The sequence below is a fragment of the Pantherophis guttatus genome, chromosome 3 (genome assembly GCF_059756535.1).
Source record: "Pantherophis guttatus breed Tessera chromosome 3, ASM5975653v1, whole genome shotgun sequence".
Taxonomy (NCBI): domain Eukaryota; kingdom Metazoa; phylum Chordata; class Lepidosauria; order Squamata; family Colubridae; genus Pantherophis; species Pantherophis guttatus.
In genome coordinates, this window is record NC_142065.1 from 193,157,708 (window position 1) to 193,170,461 (window position 12,754).

The 12,754-nt window shown below is 31.7% G+C and overlaps 1 protein-coding gene across 2 annotated transcripts in view; it reads left to right on the plus strand.

Moving 5' to 3' along the window:
* Positions 1 to 12,754, plus strand: part of EMC2 (ER membrane protein complex subunit 2) — a 38,860-nt gene that overhangs the window by 1,831 nt on the left and 24,275 nt on the right. For both annotated transcript variants that reach the window (XM_034422186.3, XM_087890852.1), the window contains exons 2-4: positions 5,950 to 6,063; positions 8,305 to 8,369; positions 12,061 to 12,146. In XM_034422186.3, the coding sequence (XP_034278077.1) occupies positions 5,950 to 6,063; positions 8,305 to 8,369; positions 12,061 to 12,146 (265 nt within the window). The remainder of the gene's footprint in view (positions 1 to 5,949; positions 6,064 to 8,304; positions 8,370 to 12,060; positions 12,147 to 12,754) is intronic.

The window sequence follows — 12,754 nt, forward strand, 5'->3', positions numbered from 1 at the left end:
TAGCTTTAGAGTATTTATTTTGTCTTTTTATTGTGATTTTTGGGCTTGCTTTGGTTTAGGATCATGAATTATGTGAGTTTGTTCTTGGATAATAGATAATATAGGTGCAGTAGATAGGTGTTCGGATTGGTCTGTTTATTAAAGCACCATGCTGGAAGCCAGAGGACTGAGTTCTAGTCCTGCCTTTAGCATGAAAGTTGGGTGACTTTGGGCCAGTCACTGTCTCTCAGCCCCACTTGCTTCACAGGTTTGCTGTTGTGAGGAAAATAGAAAGAGGAAGGAATATTAGGTATGTTTATTGCCTTGAATTATAAAAATAATACAGACAGGATAAAAAAAAATGATGTGAACTAGTAACTTTGAGCTGACCACAAATTAACAAGATTCTTCTATTTTATATTTATAATGGTATGTGGGAATGACCTTGAGAGATGAGGGGAGAGATGCTGCTCTGGGAGTGATCAAATAAAGAGCAGTTGGAGCCTTCAGCTGAATAATCTGCAAAGAAAGATAATAATAGTAATAATCTGCCCTAATTTATCAGGAGGTAAAAAGAGACAGTGTGAGATTTGTATTTTCAGACTTGCAAGATTGTGTTAATGTAGCCTTACAATAATTTAGAATTAGCTCATGTGGTTTTGTTTCTTGTCAGGTCTACTTGACATATATTATATTCTGCTTCCTCAATTTTTTACCATGTTTTCTTAAAGTAATAAAGCAAATTGGAATATTTTGTTTTCATTCATTTGAGTTAGCAATGTGTAAATATGATTTTAAGGTTTCTATACATTTTATGTATTGTATCTGTATAATATATATTTCTCTAATTATATATTTGTATATATTAGAGCTAGTTGTTGTAGTGGTTAAGGCATCAGGCTAGAAACCAGGAGACTGTTTCTAGCCCCGCCTTAGAAATGGAAGCCAGCTGGGTGATTTTAGGCTACCCTAACCCAAGCCCCAGGAAGGAGGTAAAGGTAAATCCTTTCTGAAGAATCTTGCCAAGAAAACCTCAGAGACTTATTCAAGCAATCTCCAAGAATCAGACACAATTGAATGGGAAAAAAGTGTGCGTAGGCACATATACATACACATACATACATACATACATACATACGTATAGGTATTGTATACCTATACATATACGTATATGGAAAAATCAGGACATCCAGGCAATTCAAAATCAGTATAAAGGTTTATAGCAAGCTCATGCTCTCTACAAGAATCTGAACTACTAACAGTCAAAGCAAATAGGCGGTAGATAAGAAATAATGAAATTCAAGGCAGACTAGACTTAGATCTCTTGTGGGCATGAAGGGACGCAAGACTGTTGATGCGTTTGACCTCTTCCTTGGGTTCTGCCTCGTCATCTCCAGGTATTATTTACTGTTGCTCTGCATGTAATTATACATCAAAAACCATAGAAACGTAGAAGATAGGAAAGTCTAATTAAATCTTTGCTATTAAGATAAATTAACCAACAATTCTGTGTAGATAAACAGAGCCCAACCTATATGATCCTTGAACTTTATTAGAATGTTATTTCCATATGGATTTCCCATGTTAACATGTTTAAACCTATCTTGTGTATAGAGGATAATCCTTCACCTATCCACTTTTGCCTAAATTTAGTGGGAGATCAGAGTTTATAGGACACTGTTTAACTGAAAATAGGGGAAGCAGTTTCCATTAAATTCAAACAGGATTTTAGGTAAGCATATTTTTAACACATGTAAAATGACAGATAAGATTTTATGCATGTGCAGAAGGATATAGGATGTAGATTTTATATTTTGTATCTGAAATCCATTAAGTTAAGGTTTATTACAGTCTTATAAAATCACTATATTTATCCCTCCTCCCATTCCAACAACAAAATATGGAGAAACGGAAGATCCCGGATCTGCGCACCTTCAGCCGCGCTCTTAAGACCTTTTTATTCCATCAGGCTGGGCTGGCCTAATCTTTTCCCTTTTTCCCTTTTTAAAATGTAAATTTTAATCTGTTTTAAATTATTGGGGTGTTTTAAATCTGTCTTGGGCCAAATTGTTTAATTTGGTTTTACTTTGCTTTTAAATTTTGTATTTATGTGTTTTATCTTGTGGCTGTTCACCGTCCTGAGTCCTTTGGGAATAGGGCGGTATATAAATCAAATAAAATGAAAAAAATGAAAAATGAAAATGCTTTGAATAGGATTGACCCATTTTCAAACTTAGTGCTCTATTTAGTAAGAATTATATTGGGTATATTCAGAACTAGAGATATTTTCAAAGTTACTATGACTGACACTGATCAATATTAATCCAGCTTCCCATTTATTTTTAGTGAAAATATGCCATTCATATATTTGCACAACAAAATGTCATGAAATTAATGAAGGATATGGGATTAATGAAAACACATAAGTGGGGGAGGGGAGTGAGTGAGTGAGTGATTTCATTTGATTGTTGTGTAAGGGCTGTTGCTCTTGCTGTTGTGTAAGGGCTAAGAAATATCAGTTCTTGCCTCACTTCAAATAATCTTAGGAAATCTGGTCCTTGTCAGCCTTGAACTGTTTGGATGCCTTAAAATTAACAATTTGCTAAATTCATATATCATGCCAAACCATAAATCATGTTTTCAAAGTGGGTGGATTTATAAACCATATTATGATTACAGAATCAGATCTGTAATATTGGGAATAATAATACAAAGTTACAGAACTATAAGGACTGCTGATGTAACTCATTTGGCTATATTTGGCATGTCTGAATCCAGCTGATATGACTTCAGAAACCTTAATTAAAACACAATATAGCAGAGCATAATGTGTTAATCCAACTGAGTTAACTGGGAGAAACCAAAACCGCCGTTGCTTCTGGATTATGTTATGACTAATTTCAATTCATGAATGGGGACATAGCAGTAGAATGTCATGTTATTTTAAAATTTGAGAGGAAGCATATACTTCTCTACCCTCAGAAAGAAGGTAGGAGAACATCCAAAGACTGGGCAGCTTTTTCTGATGAACTATGTCATGGTTCAAATTATTACCTGAAATGAATCCTATTATATAAAGGTCAAGCCTTAAACTGTTACACTCATACATCATAAATAAAATACATCATAAGTAAATAAATAAAAAATTAAGAAACGTTAGTTTATCCTAATCTTTAAGGAGAAAAAATGAATAATTTTCAAACACACACACATTTTTTTTTAGGATTAGGACCTTTCTGAGTGGTGCAGGGAGCCTGAAGACAAAAGGAAGCACTTTTCATAAATGAAGTTTATAGAAGGTGTCTCTTTATCTTTTGTAATGACAATGTCCACTCTTTTCAATGACTCTTAAAGGAGTATCCAGTATTCATTTGTAGCTGGGTATAAAAGAATATTTAGCTTTCCTTAGCCTTCATTTTTCTGGAATTTCACTTTTTTTTTCAGTGTTCATACTTCATACATTTAAAAAAGAGATATAATCCAAATATAGACGTAAATGAGAACTTGTATAAGGAAGATAAAATTATCAGCTTGAATGTTTATTGTGCATTGCTGATTAATGAGTGAACCATAGTGGAAATGTTAGAATAAAGCTCTGAGAATAATCTTTCTTTTTAAAAGCTTATTCAAATGTACGATGAATACAAAAATATAAGAACTAAAAATACTCAGAAATAATGTGTACAGAAAACCATACAGGTCCTGGACTCACAACCACAACTGAGCTGAAAATTTTGGTTGTAAGCCATTGTGGATATTAAGTGGGTCACCATGTGCCCTGTCTTGGTTTTATAATTGTTTTACAATGACCATAATCATAACTCAAGCCACCATGGTATTTCTGTTCTATCAGGTTATTATAAATTTAAGAGATACATCAATAGGTGTAATTTTTACAATCAGGTGCTATAATTCTCCTTGTTTCCATTTTTGAGAGAATTAGATGTATTAAACTAATTCTAGCTGTGGAAAACTGTAACTTTTATCCTGATAGCTTTCTGCATAAATGTAATTAGCTATATGAATTGTTTGAAGTATATTGTAATCTCTCTCTTAAAAGTAATTCTTAATATTTTCAATAGTTTTGAAAGACTCAGAACAATAATAAGCATTGCATCTAATTTGGTAATAGAGAGCCATCTACAGTAGAAAACATTTCTTCTTCTTCTCCTTCTATATATATCTTAAAACCTGGTCCTTTAGCTTATTTTAGGCTACAATATTTGTCTTGCTGCTGAGAATAATGCTCTTTGAAGAGTAGTTTTCTTCTATTCAGCAGGCAGACACTTCAAGTTACTTACATTCTTTAAAAAAATAATTATCAAATGACAAAACTTTTTTCAGTATTTGAAATCCTGTAGTATACTCTGACATAGAATCATTTTTTTTTTGTATTGGAATTAGTCTTACATAGATGTTCTACCAGTGGTGAAGTAAATTCACAGTAAAAACACAGCTTTTAATATTTTAATCTCTTAGTCTCGGTAATAGATACGATATTCACTCAGGTTGTTTATGTTCATTTTTTAATTTCCAGGAATCGTCTTGAGTCAGGAACCATTTAGCTCTACTCAGGCACATGAAACATAATATATAGTGGTTTTGTTGACTTTTAGAATAAAATGCAATATGTTTCCAACATACTGAGATTTTTTTTAATGTGGGGGAAGGAGGGGTGGAATAAGAACTGATTGTAGAAAGAGGTTTATTGAATCTAAAATTGACAGTTTTATTAAATTTGCACATCTTGTAATAAAGGCTAATTAATTCAGAGGTATGTATTTCATATTAAATATCAGGTAAAGTATTCTGCAAGTCTTTTCCTTTTATTAATAATAATAATAGCACCAATTACAAAGCAAACCTGATGTTTTCTTTGGTAAATGTTGATTTTTTTTAACCATATAAAATTGTTAGGCTTAAAACAAATCTTCAGAGCACTCTGCAGTACACTGTGATTTTAAAAACCTGTAGAAAGATTTCATGATCTAATATGATGTTTTTAAGCTTTAAAGTTTTATATTACTTAGCTGCATATTTGACATCCATTATATTATTCTTGACATTTACTTTTATTATAGCCGCATCTATATAACCTTAATACTTTCAAAAAATAAGTGAATTGTAGAAAAAAGTACTGTTGCTAATAAAGTATTAGTGGATACTTTATTAATTAAGAAAAATTAATACTTTAAAAATATAAAGTGTACACATATACGTTGCTACATTAATTTTAATAGTAATATTTTTCACCTATATTTCTATTTTGATTTAGGAAATAGTAAGAAATATACCTGTATGGGTTAACATTACACTTTTATAAGTTTTATTAAAATAAGAAAATTATATGAGTTAACCATTTAATTATGTATGGTTTAGAGACTGCTGAAAACAACCTGAGAATTCTCAGAGGAAATTGTAAATGGGATGTGTGATAGTATTATTTTTTATCTATAATTGGATATTGTAATCTTAAAATAAAACTGTTCAGCATTCAGAATAAGCTCATTTTACATTTGCAGTAAAAAATGGTTCCCAGAATAATTATAAATTGCAACAAATATTCCTTGGATAATTCATAGAACAATAGTCTTAAAATACCAATCAGATGGTTTCTAAACAGTAAGATAATATTTAGAAATTTACAGTTTCAGTTCTGTAAGATGTTTTTGTAGTACTATGTATTTTTGGCACCAAGAGGGGTAGTAATTCAAAATCAGTTTGGAGTTTTATACTCTGTATAAGATTAGTCATTCCCAATAAGTAGAAGTATGCTGAACTACAGCAGTAAGTTTCCAATTTTAAATTTTGTTGAAGGGCTGTGTGAACGTAATACGAGAAATAGAATTATACACATGTATTCATATGAGAGCCGTGATCTCAGCAAGGATTATTTGTTTAAATTGAATATCACTAGAAATATTGGACACTATTGTTATCCTATTCTAATTGTCATTTTGTTTCTTTCAGAGATGCGAGACAAAATGAGAAAATGGAGGGAAGAGAACTATCGGAACAGTGAGCAAATAGTTGAAGTTGGAGAAGAGTTAATTAATGAATATTCAGCTAAGCTTGGTGATGACAGTAGGTTAAAACTGTTTTACTTCTCTTTATTAGCTAGCCCTTCTGATATGCTGTGGTATATGTCATGTTTTAGATTTTATTAGTATCCAGCTAAAATTTGCATATTTTGTAATAAAAGGCCAACAAAGCCAGACATATGTATTTATATTAAAATATCAGATAAAATAATTAGTATACAGGATCCAATCTGGGTTGGTCACAATTAGAATACAGTTGATTTCTCCATCATGCCATCTATTTTAGTTAATTTTTTGGTGCCATGCTGATGCACAATAGGTCCATAAACTTTGTATGCTTAAAATCAACCAGTATTCCTAGACTTCTGATTTTTACAAGTATAGCATGTGGCTAGGGAGCTTGTAGCTACAACAGATTAAGTTACTCTCTATTCATAGAGATACTTTGGGAAGTATCTTCCCCTATCGCTCCCAGAAAACTTTAAACAAATTTCAACTAGTCAAATGTTTAGGGATTGAAATACGGAAGCTTATTCCTGAAAAATTAAAGCAAAGTCAATGACGTGAAATCAATGTGAAGGTTGCTTTTATAATACAGTTGGGCAGGAGAGTGTAGGGTACGTCTGGATTTTCATTAGATGCAGTATCATTTGCGGAGAGAGGACTCATAGGTTCATAATACAAATTCTTCCCAGAAAGAAGCTTGGCATTCCATATTTTATATCAGAAGGAAATAGTTGAAGAAAAAGTTTTAAAGGAGCAATGTATGCAGTGCAGGGTAAAGCATCTGAGTGTACAGGATTTATTAAGATTCCTATGTAGGCAGGAAGGGAGTGAAAAAAGATTTGATTTTAATTAGTTTATTTTATCTTCATTTTTATAACTCAGTTAACCTAATTCGTACAGTATGAGCAGTTTATTTTTGGCAGAGCTCTCAAAGATCTGACCTAGAATGTTCTTTATTTAATTTTAGGAAGTTTTGATCTTAGTAATACTTAAATTCAACAAGATACAGTTTTTCTGAAACGGATTTATTAAATGCTAGGATATTGCCAAAAGTAACCATGAGTAGTGAAATCCGCTTTTCTTTCAGAAGAATAAGTGAATAGTAAACTTGTATGGAACTGATTTCTATTTTGAACCAAAGTAAATTATTTTGGAAAGAGTGATTGTCTTATCACAGTTGAATATACTCATTGACCATTTTTGGGTGAATTACTCTATAAATTTATAGTAACAATAACATTCATGAATTTAGATAACACAACATTACTTTGATTACAAACAACAATATTTTGTTCCAGTTCATTTGTGGTATATGTCATTGTTCCAACGGGTTGCAGTAAATGAACTGTCATTTCCTGCTGTCATGTCTTTTACTCTTCTTTTGGTCTGCATTAACTGTGTAGCTTACACTTTAGTACTCAGAAAGCATTTTTATTTTGCTTAAGAAGTTCATCTATTCTCAGAATACTTTCAGATTTTACACAGGAGAAATCTAAAAACTATTGCAGATATGTATACACTTGCCTATGATTATTTTTTTCTTAATAGAAGCTGAACACCCTTGATTTGCATGGGAGTTGAAAGAAGTTCAGTTTATCACACTGGGTTATTTTTGATCAAGGGGTATAATCTGAATAGTAAATATATGAAAAAGAAGGAATGCAGTATTAAGATGGATTTTCATTAGCTCTGTACCTAAGAATGAATAATTATATGACTGATAGCATTTTTGAATTCTTTAGACTAGAGTAATATTTCTCCTTGGAGCTTCTTCCATGAACTTTAGAATTCAATAAATACAGCAACTTAGGGATTTTACAAAAACGTTATTTAAAGGGAAACAAAAGGAGAACAGTGCACCTATATCAGCAAAGTTTTTTTTTCTGAAAACTATTATTTGCCAAAACCACAGACTCTTTTTTAAAAAGTTGGTGACCTCTGAATCATTCCATAGTTGATTTGATATCCCATGTTGTTTTCGAATTCAGCTTTTAAGATGAACCAGTGTATAAAAATATATGAGCAATGAAATTAAAATATGTTTAGCAAATACTTATACTTTATTTATTTATTATACTTTATTTATTTATTTAAAGTGTGGTTAAACACACAAGGAATTTGTCTAAATATTCAGGTTTAGCATTAGTGTGATGGGTTTCCGTAAGATTAAGAATACGGATGTTATAAAAGGCAACATTTCCTACAATTTGCTATGAGCTAATTAGCAGGTTTGTGGGGGGGAGGAAGTCTGTGTTTCATGATGTTTTGTATTATCTAGTTTGGATAATATTTGAGCAAGTGATGATCGCCGCGTTGGATTGCAACCGAGATGACTTGGCATCGGTAAGTGTTCCAACATTTTATGCAAATCCGGTAAATCTAATCTTTGCTAACACAATAGGTAGGCATTCTCCTTATTTTCCTCTGCAGTCCATTACTGGAGTATACAGTATTTCTGCAGTCTACTTTTAGGGCTATGTAAATCTTGTGAAATACACTAGTTTCCTTTTTAAATATTTGAAACGTCCATGTCTTTTCTGAGACTCACATGACTGATTTGGAAAGTGTCTGTACAAGGACATATTTCCTAGGTGTCCAGGAACAACATTCAAAAGTTTTAAATGTATTCGGTATGGCTTCCTGAAACTCCCTATGGAAGAAGGAATCATGTGAAATAGCATATTATATCAAATAAGAAACTGCACTGGGAAAGAGAAGTGATTAAACACTGTGAACTTTTCAATTTTTAAGATACTATTTTGAAATGTTACCTAATTTATTCTGGACAGTTAATAAAACAATGTAATTTTGGGTAGCCAGGCATCCATTTTGGATAAAGGACTTTATATTGAAATATTTGGAATTTAAAATAGAATATATTTATTACAAGAGTATAATTGCATTTTTATTTTTTGGACTTTCCAGGTTGCATGGTTTAAAAATTGAGGGTACCTCTTAATGCTCTAGGCATATTAGTTCAATAGCTTAAACATGGATTAATAGTATGTACCTACAAAGCTATTCCTTTTTTCAGCATTATGGACATTGCTTCTTCAGATATTGTTTTAATATGTACTGTGATGATGGCTTGTTCTACTCTCCTGATATTGGCACTCACATATGATTTAGTTGTATTTGCTTCTGATAACAGTGATATATATTCATTCAGTTTTCACAGTTTTCCTTCTCACAATTATATGCAAGTTAACTAGCAAGGGGCATCTTCAGTAGATATTTTGAAACTTTTTAAAACATTAGTCCCTTTTCTTTAGAGGACATATTCATATTTTTCATGTACATTTTCTTGTTTTACTGCTATAGAAATGTTGCTTTTGCTCATGGAAATATTTTTCTCTTTTTGGTCAAAAAAGAGTGCTATAAAATCAGTTAATTTGTTTCCTGAGGTGAAAGAGCAGATGAATATTAAATTTTCACAGTGTTTTCAATCCATAATTTTGAATAGCTTAATAGTGGACTCATTTTTGTCTTTTATGTATTCTTGAACTTGTTCTTGGACACTGCATTAAAAGTTACGTATTTTTTATTGTTTCATTATAAAATAATGAATAGTGCTTATACTGTCATAATTTAAGTTTAAGTGAAGCCTAATATCTTTAAAATAAACCTACAACTGTATTTAGAGAAATTAAGCATATTTTACACAGTGAAAGTAAGGAAGATTATACACACTGCTCATTGTTTTATTTGCTGAATCACATTGTATTGGCCTTCAGTGATAATTCTTTCAAAGTTTTTTTAAATAAACTAGGACAATTATATATATTTGTAAGATGAATTCAGGATGGCTTGTGGTAATTAAAATAGTATTTTTCACTGAAACCCCCAATTAGCTAAAATAAAACAGCTGTATAAACTAGCTTTCCAAAGTTCAAAGCAAACTGTTTATAATTAGAAACAAGGAATAAAATCATGCTAAATGATCTCTGATTATATTAGGCCAAAACCACCGGGCACAAGGCCAGATATAATAGTATCCCCAAAGTGTAAACCTTAAATTTTCAACACCACTTGTTCATTATTGAGAACCTCTGTATATTGACTGAATTTTACCACATTTAGCCCTGTCCAATCCATACTCATTGCAGGCAGTGATTTTAAACTAGATAAAAATCGGATACAAACATTCTTTCTCTCCTCCCCCTCCAAAATATGCATTATGACTTAAGTATGCTTGGCATCAGTTTGTTTTTTTCAGGAATGGTCAAACAACTGCATTTTAAAATAGTCAGCATTTCCACGGTAATATACTTACAGTTTCTAGAACCATAAAGAAAACTTGAGGTTTTTATTGAATGACACTCTTAAAAGTCAACAACTGAGAGATCTGAATTGGGAAGAAATGTTTGCCATCATTTCCAGATGAAATACGTTATGCTTGTATTTTGATCTTCTAACAGTTTCTTCCAGTGTGTAACATCTCCCATAACATTTGCGTTCTTTCCCCTTATGTCTCTCAGGTGACCATATTGCCCAAATATGCATGTACCTTCACAGATTCAGTGAGATCACCTTTTTTTTTTAAAGCCACTAATCTTATATTTGCAGACTGGATTTTATGTATGTATTTATTTTAACAGATTAATTAGCTGACCTCTCGAACAAGTGAATCTGGGCTGCAAATAATCATAAAATTAATCTAGGTATCAATAAAGGAGAATATTTGTAGCTAGGGATTGAAATGAGGGGTCGTTGGTGCTCTCTGGGCTTGGTTGTTTTCTTGCAGACTTTTCATTACCCAAACTACCACTGACGATGTTACCTATGGTAGTTTGGATAATGAAATGTCTGCAAGAAAACAACCAAGCTCAGAGAGCATCCAGGATCCTTCAAATCTAGGTATTCCCTGAGTTGGCTACTAGAAACATTGGGGGGAGGGGGGGCAGGAAAAAATCTAGTGAACAATCATGTCTCACCATTGAGGTGTGTTTTGTTTTCTTTTTAATTTATGTATGTATTATTTTTAATTATTATTTTTACATTTTATCAATTTTTATTTATTTTTAATTTTTGTCAGGATTATGGACACGTGTTTATCCCAAGAATATTTAAACTCAGTTACTGATGCTTGACCCACTACCTCCACTGGGAGTGGGTTCCAAGCTTCCACTATTTCTGTGACGTAATACTTTCTAACATGACTTTTGAATTTCCCTCCTGTCAGTATGAGTTTATTCCCTCGTGATCATGACTTGGATGTGCTTTTTAGCTGTGGGCCTTTTGTTAAAGAGGATCTAACTCTGTTCTTTTCGCCTTCCTTTGTGTCTGTAAACCCTCATTCTGTCTTTCAAAGTCAGTTCTAGTCTTTTAATTGACACTCATGTGTGAGGTCTTACCTTTACTATCACGTTTATTCCTTATGATCGCTTGTCTTGTCAAATATCTTTTCTGTAGTAGTTTTTAGATTTAGACCCTCCAGCTACAAAACATTTAATCATCTTAGTCTATATAATGTTCATGTTTTATTATTTTTGATAGCTTCTAATCATGTCTCCAAACACTGATTCCCCGAAGTAGTTGAATTTAGAATTTGTTTCTGTCTAACAGGGTATATTAAATTTGCATTTAATAGCTGTTACTGATTTAGGTGAAATAATAATAGTTGTTTTCATTTTAAATAATAGATTTATTACAGTAAATCCAAATTAAATATGATGTATTTTTTATGTAAAATTGTGCACAAAGAGATTTTTGCATGCACTTCCCATTACTGAATTCTGCTAGCAGTACAAGTTGCATTATATGTTCGAAAAGGAAAAAAACCTGATCTTATTAATTAGTTATATGTTCCTTTAGGTTTTTTTAAAACTTGTGTTTTGAATATGTTTGTAGTCTTGGATCTATCTATATACTGGCTTCTTTCAAATATTGTTGAAATGTTAATTTGATATTTTGGTTGTGCTGGGATGGGTTGCCAGATGAATCTCTTAGTTACTGCATTCAAATAAACATCACTGAAACATTTGAAAATTATGTTCCTTACCTACTCATTTTTCTTCATGTTTTGAATTTATAGTATTGCCTTCAAGAACTAAGACGGCAATTCCCTGGGAGCCATAGAGTTAAACGGTTAACTGGTATGAAATTTGAAGCCATGGAGAGGTAACTGAATTCTAAAGAATATTTTCCAGATGCAGCTTTAAAAGACGTCTCCCAGAATATATAAATATAAAAGCTATGAAGGAATAAATTAAGTAGATGAGAGTAAGGTATGAAAATTATAATTAAAGATGAATTAGAATGGAAACATGTTAGAAAATGTAATAGAAATGTATATTAAAAATTAAGGCTATGCAACTTCTTAAATTTAACAGTCTTAGAGACAGTAGCATGGTCCAATTGGTTTGACATTGTCCTGTATTATAGAATGCTTTGTTCAAGAGTTCTGTGCTTAACTCATAATCAACTATATAAACTGGAATGTTCACAATTTGTTTCCTTAAAGAAAAATAAATACTATTAAATTCTGAAGGAACTTAATTCTTTTTTTGACATCTTTCAAATTTGAAACAAATGGAACAATGGTCTCATTCATATTCTGTTTCTGATTATTTAAGGAACCTTTTTGAATATAAATTGACTTAATAGGCTGACTAATGTCAGCCTATTAAGTATTAAATTAAGTATTTAACATTTCTGGTGAAAAGAATGACATGGGATAGATAATCTTACATTTCTGACCATCATAGTGGTCATTAGAATTGGAATTC